The sequence below is a fragment of the Rhopilema esculentum genome, chromosome 19, assembly GCF_057945365.1.
Source record: "Rhopilema esculentum isolate cy_ngs chromosome 19, ASM5794536v1, whole genome shotgun sequence".
Taxonomy (NCBI): domain Eukaryota; kingdom Metazoa; phylum Cnidaria; class Scyphozoa; order Rhizostomeae; family Rhizostomatidae; genus Rhopilema; species Rhopilema esculentum.
The window spans coordinates 8,516,204-8,531,019 of record NC_142833.1 but is presented as its reverse complement, the minus strand read 5'-3'; the positions used below and the strand labels follow the sequence as shown (position 1 = coordinate 8,531,019).

The window sequence follows — 14,816 nt, the reverse complement described above, 5'->3', positions numbered from 1 at the left end:
CAACGTAGCAACGACGGTCTTCAGCTTTGACAGGTATTGATAAACATGAAATTGTAAGTATACAGCTTCAATGATTTCAAATAAATTTGTAATGTTGTCTTGTTTTAGCGCATTACAGCTGAAATAACAAATGTAGCAGATTTTAAGACCGATCATTGTACAGCCTCTCGCAGTTATATCTTTTTCAAATTACTTGCTGTACAAAAGCTTTCTAGTGCTTTCGTAAAACCATATTGCATAAATAGTAAATATCGATCATATTTGCAATTAGATTATTAACTAAATCAGAGTCTTGCGCTAAAGTAATGAAAATGGACTTATCTATTCTGTCTTCTCTAAATTTTAACATCCTCTGCTCTCAAGTGCTGTTGTTAGAAGACAAGAAATAAACGTCTGTTAAAGGCTATTTCTGGCCTACCGTATCTATTCGAGTATAAGCCGTGGCTTATACAGTATTCTCTCCAATTAACGGACACTCTAAAAAGCTGACGCCTCTGATTAGCGGACAAATTTTTTTCCCCGATCGTTTTCTGGTCAAAGTCTCATAAAAAACTTTCTAAAAAGCGGACACTTCATTAGCGGACACTCTAATTAACGGACAATATTTTTTGCACAAAATAGTCAATTTGGCTTTTTTTCTTTCCAATTAGCAGACATTACAAAAAAGATAGAAGCTAGCAAACAAAAAACTTAGACGAATGAATATTTGTTCAAATATCTATTTCAAACACTTGGTGGTAAATTACTTGAATTTCCAGGCCATAGCCACCTCCACAATTAAACCTCTTTTCAATAACTTTCTCCGATGAGGGGTTACATGCTTCCGACGGAGGGGCTGTAGCCCTCCCCTGACGCCACCATTGATTGCACGTTTTAAGTACAAAACTCGGGTCTATTTTTCAAATTTGGGACTTACATTGCAAAACTTTCCAAAAGGCAGACATTTCCAATTAGCGGACTCCTTGCTCGTGCCCCGACGGTGTCCGCTAATTGGAGAGAATACTGTAATCATTTGTTGGCCCGTTTTGCTGCGGTAATGATCAAGGACGGCTTATATTCAAGGGCGGCTTATAAACAAGAATGGCTTCTAAACAAGAGCGGCTTATATTGTTATATCTAGAATTTGCCCAGCTTTCCTGCTTCCTTGAAGCTGAGGGTGATAATGTAGAAGATATCTGGACGATATTGTTGTTGGTTGAACTTCTAACGACTATTTTTTGGTTTATAAACATAATCAGGTTTTTATCAGTTTTTGATCCGTCAATTCAAGCAAATAATCTGTGCATGACTTTGTTGGCGCGGCTTATAATCAACGGTTTTCTGTACCAAAGTTTCTGTTAATCTTCATAATGATGAGTGAAAGAAAATTAATATTTTGCTGGGCATAACAGCTTTGATTAAAAAAGGATTAAAAAATAAAATAATAAAATACGCGTTGGTTTTAGAAAATTTTCAGTTTAAATAAAAGTGTATGATATTGTAAATAATCAAATCCTTATACTTTCAAGTCCTTTAAGATCCTCTCTTATAAAACTGTGGCAAACAGCCAACGAAGGCTGTTTCTACTTCATGTTATAGCGAATATCACAACGACTAAATCGTAATTTTGTTGATATGGCTCGTTACTGATGATATTTATAACTTTTATAAGTTGGTAGATTTCCATTCATCTGATGATTTGACTTCTATTTCAAGATGTTTATTTACAGAATACTTTGATTCGAGATTCGACAGGTATAAAAGCGACCGTCACTACAATCTATAATGAGCAGCAAATTATGACGAGATCTCAATTCTTCACGTACCCTTCATTATTTAAACGACCAGGATCCATATCTCATGATTCTCTTTAACCCCAATAACACAAAACTAGGCCATTCAACTTATTATCTTGTCGTATATCTCGATATTGCATGGAGGGGGGGGGGGGGGAGGGGATTTTATACCATAAAGAGAATAGTTGAACAGCGAAAGAGCGTTTCATTAAAATGATCTTCCATTTCTATGGCCCGCTCTTTCATTGCAATGCCAGTATTTATGTTGTGTTCTAGTATCCAAGGTAGTCCAAGGGGCATCACTTGAGGGGGGTATGGGGGGGGGCTGGTTCACGAAAGTAGGACCTGTTCGCAGATTAAGCGGATTTGTGCAGGGCAAATGTTTTCTACCAACGGATATGTTTTGTTGTTTTTCTTATGTAACTGTAACAAGAAAGTAGGTTATGCTTGTAATTTGTCTATTCCATAAGTAAAATGATACAGACTACCAATGACACGAAGTAGAAATTGCTGAAGTGGTCTTGGGCTGGATGGTTCTGATTTCCTTTCAATTTTTACACCCATTTCTATGGTTACACCCTTTGTTGATATTTGTGTCTTATTTAAAAACCATATACTAGAAAGACAAGCACCGCTTGTCAGAAAACCAAGACACTGTAAAAGGGTTTTTTTGGGTCAAAATTTGATGGAATAGTTTTGCATATTTGAGTCTTAACTTTCTTGACTGTAACCAGAAGCTTGATTTGAGAAGGGAGTCGACTAAATAAGGTTTTTATATCCATTTTTTGTGGATGATATAGGGTGTATTGTCTATATTCCTGTAGGTTTTCAAGCTTGTGTTTGCCAGATAAAGATCGCCGCCACGTTTGAACATTCATGGAAAAAGCAACCCAAGATGGCAAAAAACTCCTCGTTTTTGAGTTCATTGTTCAAAGTTACATTTTACAGTAGCTCAGCCTCAGCTTGTTCTTAATTTGTTCTCAACTTTTGACAAATTTTGAAGCTCGTGTTCTAATAAAATTGTTCTTATAAAAAGAGAGTGTAAAGGCAATATAATTATGTTTGAGAATGAAAATCACCATCTGTTGTATTTTATATGCAACCGGGCAACAGTTGCCCCATAATGATTTTTGATGGCATAGAGGGAAGCTTTAATACCCTTATCTTGTAAAATGCTAGTGTGTTTTTTCGAAAGTGTGTTGTAGAAAATGAGTGCATACTCTTTGAATCCATAATGTAGGGTTGCCTCACTCTATAAAAAACTTTATCTTGCTCGTCTCCCCAAGGTTAAGCAAACACAACGATGAACTTGTGGACACACTGAGCAAGGATCTTTGCGGGAACAACTTACCTTAAGAAGTATTATAGTGTTACGGGAACTGAGGGCCAGTTCCCAACATTTCCAACTTTTGCCAGGGCAAAATTTTTTCTGCAGGGCAAATATGCAGGGACCCCCCCAACAAAAATTATGAAGTGACGCCCCTGGATAGTCCTTCTCTATACAGCAAATCCCTATCTGACTACTTTCTTCAGTCTGGTCATTTTACATTGACATATGAAACTGTTTGATTGACAAGCAGCACAAGGTTGAAGGCTCATTTAAAGGTAAAGTTTCAGTCCTAAAGCTACATGCAAATCTAAAAGGTGAGAGGCAAATCAATAAAATACCTTATGACTTCTCAAATTAGAGACTTTAATAAAAACTGAAATGCAGCACAGTACGTCTTCATCATTAGTGTAGTGCTAGGGAGCTCAGGTGGCTAATCTCCTTTGTTTATATAATCTCCATAAATTAGCCAATTTCTACATTTGCTATTGTTTTTGGCAAAATTTTGTTCAAAAAACCCCCTTTCTACTTTGATAGCACTAAACCACTGGTTGTATTTTGAAGCTTAAAGTCAGGACATTTTAAAAAGACACCATCTTGGGTTTTCTTAATTTTATGTCAACAAGAAAAGAATCGAACTATTTACAGTAAAACATAAGCAGCATATACTAGCGAGAGCTTATAACGTGTCCATATTCAACAAACAAGTGTAAACAACTGACTTATTATCCGACTTCGAGGTCTGGGCACGAGTGAAATGATTAACCCGATGTTTCTCCTTCTAGTCAGGGCTGTTAGCCAAAATGTTGTGCAAAATCGCATACCAGCATGAAACTTCGTCCACAAGGGTAGTTTTGGGCGCTGAACAAGATAAGATGCAGAGCCCAGCTGAGAAATGCCCCAAAATGCTATTTTTAGACTGTTGTACTTGTTCCCAGGCCCCAAAAGTGTTTTTTGTAAAAATACTGCTGCTAGTTGTGATACCAGCATGAAAATTAGAAGAAATGGGACAGTTTGGTATGCTAAAAAAGATAGGATGCATACCCCAGCTGAGAAATGCCCCCAAATTCTATTTTTAGACTGTGATACTTGGTCCCAGGCCTCAAAAGCGTTTCTCCTAATAATACTGTTGCTAGTTATGATACCAGCATGAAAATTAGAAGAAATTGACAGTTTGATATGCTCGAAAAGATAGGATGCAGATCCCAGCTGAGAAATGCACCAAAATGCTATTTTTAGACTGTGATACTTGGTCCCAGGCCCCAAGAGCGTTTATCCTAATAATACTGCTGCTAGTTGTGATACCAGCATGAGTGAAGCCTTATGTGCTGATGTAGGTAATGAATCAGTTATGCGTGTTCCGCTAATGAGCATACTGATGAAAGTGACAAGAGATGGGGGTACTGAAGCTTTTTGAGATGCAAGAAATTGGGAAGGGTCCTCAATCTTATGCGAAAATACATGTTTTCTAATGATATTGGCAGCTTTAGAAAGGCAAATTCCATCATCCTGGTCATTCTCTAGACATGCCTGATAAATCGCGGTACCGGTTTCTTCCTTGGGTGTTAGGAGAACATTGTTTCCTTGCTTTTCTTCCTCGAGCTCTGGGATGTGATGTAAGATGTCATTCTTCAAACGAGTACTGTGCACATTTTTTACACTTTCTGCAGTAGCACCATGCGCCACAAGACGATCGCAAAAGAGCTTTTTGATACAGCTTAACTTGAATACGGAAATATTCTTGGAAGATTCTACCATGTCCCTAAGATAATCAATAATCTCAGCCAACACTGCCCCTTTTCTAATAGCGTCCTCTGTTTCGTGAACAGATTTTGTTCGATGAAAGCTTTTCAGACGGTTGTAAAGAGCGGCAAGGCATTGCTTGTGATATCGGGCCTCAACTGCTACCATGTCACCTTCGCTTAACTTGGCTAAGAGTTTTTCATCAAAGAGCTCTTTTACCGTGTCACGAGTGTTTGAGCGTTTGTCAAATTCACTTCCAAATCATCCTTTTTACAAAAAAAAAACACCTAACTTTGAAATTATCTGCGCTGTACCTTTGGCGTGTGCTAGGTGGGGCCTGAGCGATTTCAACATCAGCTGTTTCTTTCTTTTTTCCTACATACCCTTTGGTAATGGTAGTCGTTATATTTATTTTTGCAACGCTTATGAAATTTTGCCTCATTTTGCAAAAGATTGCCAGCTAATACCTCGTTGCTTGTTAAGCCTGTCCTTGTATCAAGGAAAGAAGCTCACCAATGCCCTGAAACCTTTTAAGCTGTTCTGCAATGCTTTTGTATCCTGAACCTTTATCGGAGTGAGTGCCTTTCCTTGCTGGACATTCTAGTACCTCTGATGTCGTTTCTTGGCAAAAAAAACAACTTTCCCAATTTGTCTCCAGTATTTCTTTGCTCATTGAACTAGGTCTGGTCAACTCGCTATGGGGGTTAACCAGTTGAAATATTTTCTTAGACATTTCCACGTATCATTGTCTTATTTCTTAAAAAAACGTATATGAATTGTTTGCAATTTCGATGGCCCCATCGCTATTGTTAAACAAGACAATAGATCCTATCACGAAAGTAAACTTTTGAAGGAAATGGAATGAAACCATTACAACACCCGGTTCATTTACTGGGTTTGAAAAGGAAGGTATCAGATTTCTTCCACTAAAATTCTGTTCGACTACTTTTTTAAATTATTTAAGCTAGACTGCACAAAACCTTTATCAATATTCTGCAGGAGAATGAAAAAAGATTCTTCCTTCCCTATGTTAATTTCCTTCGAAAACCAAAATAAAAGAGTTTATCAAAGTAATAAGGAAGGATAACCACTTCCGCGGACTTGGACCTAGGACAGCGGTCTAAAAATAGCACACAGGGGCAGTTCTCAGCTGGGGTTTGCATCCTATCTTTTCGAGCATATCAAACTGCCTTTTTCTTCTAACTTTCATGTTGTTATCACAACTAGCGGCAGTATTTTTACAATTAACGCTTTTGGGGCCTGGGACCAAGTACAACAGTCTAAAAATAGCATTTGGGGGCATTTCTCAGCTGGGGTTTGCATCCTATCTTTTCGAGCATATCAAACTGCCTTTTTCTTCTAACTTTCATGTTGTTATCACAACTAGCGGCAGTATTTTTACAATTAACGCTTTTGGGGCCTGGGACCAAGTACAACAGTCTAAAAATAGCATTTGGGGTCATTTCTCAGCTGGGTTTTGCATCCTATCTTTTCGAGCATATCAAACTGCCTTTTTCTTCTAACTTTCATGTTGTTATCACAACTAGGGGCAGTATTTTTACAATTAACGCTTTTGGGGCCTGGGACCAAGTACAACAGTCTAAAAATAGCATTTGGGGGCATTTCTCAGCTGGGGTTTGCATCCTATCTTTTCGAGCATATCAAACTGCCTTTTTCTTCTAACTTTCATGTTGTTATCACAACTAGCGGCAGTATTTTTACAATTAACGCTTTTGGGGCCTGGGACCAAGTACAACAGTCTAAAAATAGCATTTGGGGGCATTTCTCAGCTGGGGTTTGCATCCTATCTTTTCGAGCATATCAAACTGCCTTTTTCTTCTAACTTTCATGTTGTTATCACAACTAGCGGCAGTATTTTTACAATTAACGCTTTTGGGGCCTGGGACCAAGTACAACAGTCTAAAAATAGCATTTTGGGGCATTTCTCAGCTGGGGTCTGCATCTGATCTTGTTCAGCGCCCAAAACTACCCTTGTGGACGAAGTTCATGCTGGTATGCGATTTTGCATAACTCTCTCAAAATCTGAGGCTAACAGCCCTGACTATTCACAACACTGTCCCGGAGAAATTTTGCAAAATCATAATATTAGTCCACAACAAACCTATTGAAACTGTTTGTTAGCAGCAAAATTATTTTTCATTTATTCTACAGCTTTGAATATCTCCAATGAATCATTTGTTAGCACTAAATTCTTCTATCATTTTGCAAAATGATTCTCAAGCTGTCGAAAGAATATTTTTGCACTTGAAAACATACAGCACAGATGATAGAAACATTGAAAGGCAGATATCAGGGTTGTAAAGCAATCAGCCCCAAAAATGCAGTTGGACATGCCCTTAAATTACTTTGTTTTTGCTTAAAAGCTTTGCAACCAAAATTGATGTTACCTCTCTACCACTTGCTTTAGCCTGCAAAATATTTTGATATTTATTTTTTCAAGAGAAATTGATCTGGTGTACTTTTTTTATATGAGACGATTTTTTCGGAGACTAGAAGTTCCTATTTTTTAGATAAAATGAACCTCTGATATGACTATTGATATGATATGAACTCTGATATAACATTAATTTTCCCTTATTTCTCTATTCAAATGCTATAAATTGAATGAAATTTCTTTTCTAGCACGGTTGACTGGCTGAAAAAATCTCTTCTTTTTGCAACAGCAAAGAAGATTTTCAAAAACATTAATTTCTTCTTTCTAACTGTCGAATGATTTTACGCTGCTCTTAGTTTTTCTTTATGTTCTTATAAAATGTGTTCTCACAAAAAGGTGCACTGTTTATTAAAAGAATCCTCAGTATAATATACTGGCAGCATTATTAGTCATTTTGAATTGTTTTGTTGTAGTCTTGTTAAGATCACATTAATTTACTTCCTTCTGGCTATGGCTGAAGCTAGAATATTGCGAAGAAACTGCGGTGATTATGCTGATTTCAGTTACGTTCAAAACGATCAAGCTCTTGTTGGGCATCTCCTGGAGGCATTTGTTGGTTTGCTGCCAAAACAATGCGAAGAAGAATGTATCAACCACGTGCTCTGCAAGTCAGTAAACATTGAAACAAGTGGAAATAAATCATGTGAACTGAATAGCAAAACGCCTGCCGATGCAACTGACCAAGTGTCTCTTGCGCCGAGAAGTGGTTGGGTATTCAAATCAACTAAATTTACGGAACGATTGGTAAGTATCGAGTATATGTAGCAATGAATCGTTCTGAAGTATATAAGAAAGTTCTGCGGCCTGGATAACGTTTAAAATCACATTTGTATCATAGGTTTTGATGTTGCTTAGCCATTGGCACAGACTATCGATAACTTCATGTCTCACGTCACGAAAAATATAGATATTTTGTGACAGCCGCCGGGGACACTAGACAGGTAGCAGTTCCTTCATAAAGCCACAAGCAGGTAACGATATGTCTAAAGAGAGGGAACTGTATCAAAAGAAATGTTTTATAAAATTAGATGATACTGCCTCAGCTGACATACATCATAGGAAAAGAAAATGCAACGCCAAACACAAAGATATAATTCTTATAAGATTTTTTGAAAATTTATAAGAGTAAAAGTTTTGTTCTTATGAGAGGTTGGAAGATTCGATTCCTCTTTGATTACTTCATATAGAAATATCCTTTTAACTGATGAATTTGACAATAATACTCATTTAATTATAAAAAATATCTAATTGTTAAATGCAAATATCAATAATTATGTAATTAGGAAAAGAAAACTGGTACCACCCGTTCTTAACCTGGGTTCGTTAAAAGTTTTTTTAGACCATATAAAGCATTAATCTTATCAAAACAATTTTTTTAGCAGTTTTCCCTATTGTCAATCAGTTCCCATTTTTCCAAAAGTTACCTGGCCTGGTTTTGTCAAGGATAGTCATTTCTTGGTGATTTTTTTTATATTTCTATTGATCATTGCTAAAAATAAAATTTGTTTTGCCAAAATCTGAAATTGCTGGTAAATATGCCAACCTTACAAATGAAAATCTAGTTTGGTAAGATCTGGTGTTGGTGCCGCCTCCATAGTCGTAACAAATTTTCAACTTCTGCCAAAGTCGATAAAAGGCTTTTAAATGCATGTGATCTATTCAACCGAGGTGCAAATCACTCCTTGAAAATCTCATACATATCTGAAACCATCCTATTGTTTAACCTGAAAATCGTTTTGTTTTGGAGAAATTCCCATACGCTATTTGCAAGAGTGGATTGCCCTCGGGCGGCTAACATCTTTTAGGATAATGTACCAAAACACAAGATGCAATTAATGTGTGAAGCGATGGGCTGTAGCTCTTGATACTTGCGTTGCGTTGCGTTGCGTTGCGTTGCGTTGCGCTGCGTTGCGTTGCGTTGCGTTGCTGCATGCATGGTTCATTATATGTAGGTTCAAGCTCAAAATGGTTTTCATCCTTCATTAGATTGGACATTTGTGCAAGAAGCGAAACCCATGTGGGGGTACCCAACTATGCATTGACGTCTGTTATCCTCCTGGCTACGTATGCCATGAGTGCAAGGAACTGAGTTCTGGGATGGCCTGTCGAAGAGGTGAGAAATTTTTTGACGTGAAATGTACCATGTTTGCATTCTACCATTACTGTAATTCAATCAAATAATGATGTAATAAAACCCATTGGAAATAAATTGTCCATAAACAAAGTTACAAGAAATACAGATAGTGAGATTAATTCGCCTGTCTTGTAATAAAATTGAATTAGAAAAGTTTGATGTTTGATGAGACGAAAACACGGAGCCGTAAAATTCAACATTAGATTTATTGTGTGGTAATTCAATAAAACGCCAAAGGCAACCTCAGATGGCAGAAATCATCAAATCAAGGGGGCCAATTCGAGGATTTACGGGAGCTGTTGGGGCTTATTGAAGGGGGGGGGGGGGGTTATTAACAATTTGTAGTTCTAGGCTAGGGGCTTTTTCAACAGGAACCACTGTAACCTGATGCACACCAGAAAATGTTTTTTCTGGTAACAAAAATAATAATCTAAATAATAACTTTCTCTGCAGAGAATTAGCTTTTCTAAAGCAAGAAAATTTTCATAAAGAAAAGGAAGTATTCTGAGTTACAATCTTGGCATTTTTACTGTTGTTTAAATATTATTTCAAAGTACTAATACTTTACTAGTATTCTAAATAATTCTTGTCTTTTTCCCTTTTTAGCTGTCATTTTAAATTTATCTTTGTCCATAGGCCCTTTATTCAAAAACATCGCTAAACATAAGCCGGTTCATCTAACAAGTGTCTACTACGCTAACGCAGGCCACGCTGTTGATGGATATTTGCCAACATACTACAGAAATGACTATGGTGTTTATTTTTGCTGTGCTAGGCTCCGTTATTCTGGTTGGTTGAGAGTTGATTTTGGTGTGCCTGCGGAGGTGCACACAGTAGAGATATATGGAAGAGGAGATGATCATGATCTATCATACCACAAGCAATTACAATTAATTTTAGGAAACTCAGCTAGCCCCGATAGCAACAGGCTGTTTCAGTCTGCCATTTTTGAACTGAACCGTCATTTTAGGCCGAAAACGTTTAGCATCAACCCACCTATTCTTGTTAGATATTTATTTATAAAGTCAGCTTTTAGTTATTTGACAATCTGTGAAGTTATAGTAAAAGGATATTTGCCGCTATGAAAGCTATAAATGTGATATATGAAAGAAAGATGTGGTGGCGCCAAAATTTGGCACTAAAGGGTTCAAAACACCTGCAAGGGGGCTTTTATTTTTCAAAGGGTAAAATTCAGTTGAATCTTGATATAGCAAGGATCCCAGAAATTCTATTAAAAGTTGATAACTTCCACACAAGGGAGGAAAAGGGTTTAATTGATGTTATAAAATATTGTAGCCCCCTTAGGGTCACCAAGTCATCTCCTTGGCATCACCTCTTCTTGACTGAAAAGCGAACGGTTGATACTATGGTTTCTTAACTATCTTTTAAAAAATATATGAAGAAGCAAACGACGAATTTTGATTTGCCCTCAACGTTTCGCTCGAAAGAAGCAGATAACCAAAATCTCATAAGGCCAGAAAATGTATTTTTTCACGTATCTTTGCATTCAGTATGACACGAAAAATGCTACAAATAAGAATGTGTCATTTGGAAGAAAACATCAAGAAAAACCAAGCAAAATGCAACTTTTAAGAGAATTATGTTCACCCCAGTTTTTTTTAAATTCGATGAAACCCCACCAGAAAGAAACTGAAATATCTACTCATTAGAAACATGACGTCAATGTGTAGTAGTATTTAAAGTCATCTATCTAATTCATCCTTTTTAAAGAATACCAAAGAAGTTGGGTTGATTTACTTTTAGCTTTGCATGCCTTTTGTTTCAGCATTATTTCTTGTTTTCTAATGCACCTACGTTCGTTGGTGTGACTTGAGATAACAGTAGGGCTAAAGTAGAAAGATCAACTAAACAGCCAAATTGTCTGGTTAGTAAGTTTTTAAGAGGCCAGCAGAGCAAATAGTCTAGTACCCTGGGTACCAGACTCACTTTATGTAAAATAACAGATTTGTGTAGAAACCTATACCTTCCTGTTTAAAAGTTGGTTAACTACGTATGGATGAAATCTAGAATGGAGGACTGGGTCAAGTACCCCAATCTGAAAATAGCAATTGGGGGCACTTTTCAGCTTATGTCTCTTGAGCATCATTATCAACGTGTAAAATTAGCCCATTGTACCCATTTTTATGCTGGTACAACAATTTGCACAATTCAATTCAAATACTGTGTTTAAGCCTAGAATATGAAGGTAAAACCCAAATTCTAGAACTGGGTTCCAGTAGCCCATTCTAAAAATAGCACCAAGGGGTAAGATTGTCAATTACATATTTTCGTATAACTTTTCAGTTTGTTGATAGAAAGGAGAAAGCTACATTTCATATTGATATAAAAGAGAGTAATTATTTAGAAAAGAATCGGCCAAGTCTATAAATAGCACTTGGGGCATTTTTCGGCTTGTGTCTTTTTGGCATCGTTATCAGCGTGTAAAAATAAACCAGTATACCCATTTTCATGCTGGTATCACAATTTGCACGATTCATGTTCTAACAGCCCAGACTAAAAAGGAAATGACTTAAACTCAAAAATTTTCTGGGGGAGCATGCCCCTCGACCCCCCCTAGTAAACAAAAATTCCGCCACAAAAAGTATTTGTTAATTTTACTTTTGTTACATGCATGTTTTCTAAAAAAAAGTGTCTAAAAGATCAATATTTCATCTGGTGTCCTTAGGTTTCCCTCAAAGTACTAAATGCCTGCAACAGTTCCTTATTATACCTATGAAAAGAAAATGAATTAGCCATTTTTACTACAGCACGATTTCTCTTGTAATTTCCTCAAACGTAGCCTTTATACGTTTTTAAGAGTCGGTCCATTTCGTGTGTGTTAGTTAAACTCGTCTCGACACCCTCCCCCCTCCCCCCCTCCAAAGAAATATGTTTGCCATTTGCGCCCCTGTGGAGATAATATATCATGGTAAAAGTCAAACCCTTGACATACTAAGATTTTTCTTTTGACCATGGCTTTATTGAGAATCTTGTTTCACATTATGTGACAATTTCAACATCGCCAAAGTTTCAATATAAAATTTATGTGAGCGAGAAAGCATAAAATGTTTACTTGAAAGTGTTTTTATTAGTAAAGATTGACTAAATTTCGAATTTCTGCAAAACAATAGAGCATTTTAACTGTGATTGTGCAATAGCTTAATTGATATTAGTACCCTGGGTGCTAGAGCCACAGTGAAGAATCGGTCGGTGAAAGATTGGGTAGTAAGACGAGAGGGCTCGGGCATTTCTTTCACTGAGGCACTGGTACCCAGAGTATGTTGTCAGAAATGTATCGATTTTAAATGCTGTCAATCCCCGTATTGTTTACAGCACTAGGAGAGCCCTTCCATTCATTCAAAAAGATTGCGTTCCTGCCACCCAAAAGAGCTCTGTTGTTTATGAATTTACGTGCCAGTGTGATTCTGGCTCCGTATTATGCACAACCCAAAGATTGGGGGATAGGATAGAACAACATGTTCCTTTTAACATAAGAAGCAAAACTACCCCTCCAAGAGAACAGCCTCTTTGATCTTATAGGTTTAGAAACACCGTTAAAACAAGCAATTCAGCAAACGGTCAATATCTTTTAGATAACCCATAAGTAATCATTTTTCACGTCTAGCACTATGAAGAACATGTATTGTTGTATTCTGATTTGTAGAATATTAATTAATTAATATTTATTCTACAAGCAATGTATTGTTACTCGAATGACACGATTTTAGTATTTGTTTCTAATTAGAATTTGCTAACACAGATGTAAAGCATAGTTGCACTTAACGTTAAAAAACAATTGACAAATTAAAATATTTCTACGCTAGTAGAAAATGGCAAGGATTTTATTGAATTTTTATCTTCAGGACTTAATTTTGTTTCATACAGATTCAAAACCAAATGATGCTCATTAAGGGCATTTGACACAGGTAAAAGTGACTTACAGCCACTCGACCACGAGCAGTTGACCAATCAAATTGCACACAGAGAAAAACAGGTGAACAATTTCCGTCTTTCTGCAAATCGGCGAAATCCTAAGAGCAGCGCACAGTGGTTTCACGTGAGCGGTTTTCAATACCTTTCTTGTGCGCGTGCTCTGATCAAATTGGCCTAAGTTATTTTTGGATTCGCTGTACTTATGCATGTCAAATAATATTAATCAAACGGAATGAGTGGTAAAAAGTTGCTTTGCTTTCAATTTTCAAAAATGGAAAGAGGCTCGGTAAGCGTATCGTACTTGAATGTCAAAATATCTCCTGCGCATGCTTGTACCGCAGACCTCTTTCCGTTTCCCGTCAATACCGTGAAGAGGAAATTCACCTTAACAATTCAGGTAAATCAACGGTAGGGCAAACGCTCCACGTTGAATTAAATTTTTCATTACATTTTCATTCAATTTTTGAACATTACCTGACATTTGAAACTGTGAAAAGTGGCAAAAGAGGAAAGCACAATTTTCAGGAAATAAATTCTCTAAAACAAAGTAAGTTAACAGAGAACAGTTCTGCAACCAGAATGTAATGGTATGCATTAATTGTGAATCATACCTTGCTTGCTATTTTGCTAAATGCTTAAAAGACAAGAATTTATTGTGAATTGAATTAGCTGCTTTTGGAAAACATAGAGGACTCACTACTCTCTATCAAGTTTGCTGCCTCTACTTGACATTGAAGGTAAATGTGATGTGAGGAAAGAAGAAAGACTGGTATGAAATTTACAGAACGTTATTTGTCCCACAGAAAACAGAGTACGCATGATGATTATATTGAAGACAACTCTTAAGATCTTCAACTGCTCAGTTTTACAAACAATCTGTTAGCGGTAAAGAATTTTCTCAAGCTTTTATTTCGAAAGACGGAGTTTGTTTTCATTTTAGGACTCATATTCAATTAAGTAACATATTCAATAAAAAAACGGCACTGATCTGACACACTCAACCGCATGTGCTCGCGTTTCTGATTGGCCTATTTTTATCCCAAATTGGGTATATATACTTTTCTATCTATGTTCTGATGTTTTATTCTCTGAAAAGTGTCAAAAGAAAATCTTAAAAAGTTCTAAAATGCTTGCTTTTTTCAAATCCTTGTTTAATTTCAAGTCTTAAAGCATGAAAATGCAATTTTGCAATTCATTTCATAAAATTGTTTGCCATTAACAAACGATGAAAATTATGTTCAAACAACAAATCACCTGCCTCATTTCAGCGATAGTTTACCTTTAGCGAGGTTTTCTAACGAATGTGTACGAAGATTGTCGCTGTGAAGACTAAGTTTTGTTTAAATTGTAGAAGATACACCTGCCACTTTGTCTGAGATTACTTTGGCTCACCCCCTGGACAAAAGATAATGGCTCACGATTTAATCGTTCTTTTGTTGTTCATCGTGT

General features: G+C 36.7%; 1 protein-coding gene across 1 annotated transcript; it reads left to right on the top strand.

The window, feature by feature from the left end:
• LOC148957994 (uncharacterized) lies at positions 1-13,263 on the top strand. The gene is made up of 4 exons (XM_089114244.1): positions 1-53; positions 7,714-8,044; positions 9,287-9,413; positions 10,071-13,263. The coding sequence occupies exons 1-4, from the start codon at positions 46-48 to the stop codon at positions 10,517-10,519; spliced, it is 915 nt and encodes a 304-aa protein (XP_088970370.1). The 5' UTR covers positions 1-45; the 3' UTR covers positions 10,520-13,263.
• The last annotated feature ends 1,553 nt before the right edge of the window (positions 13,264-14,816 follow it).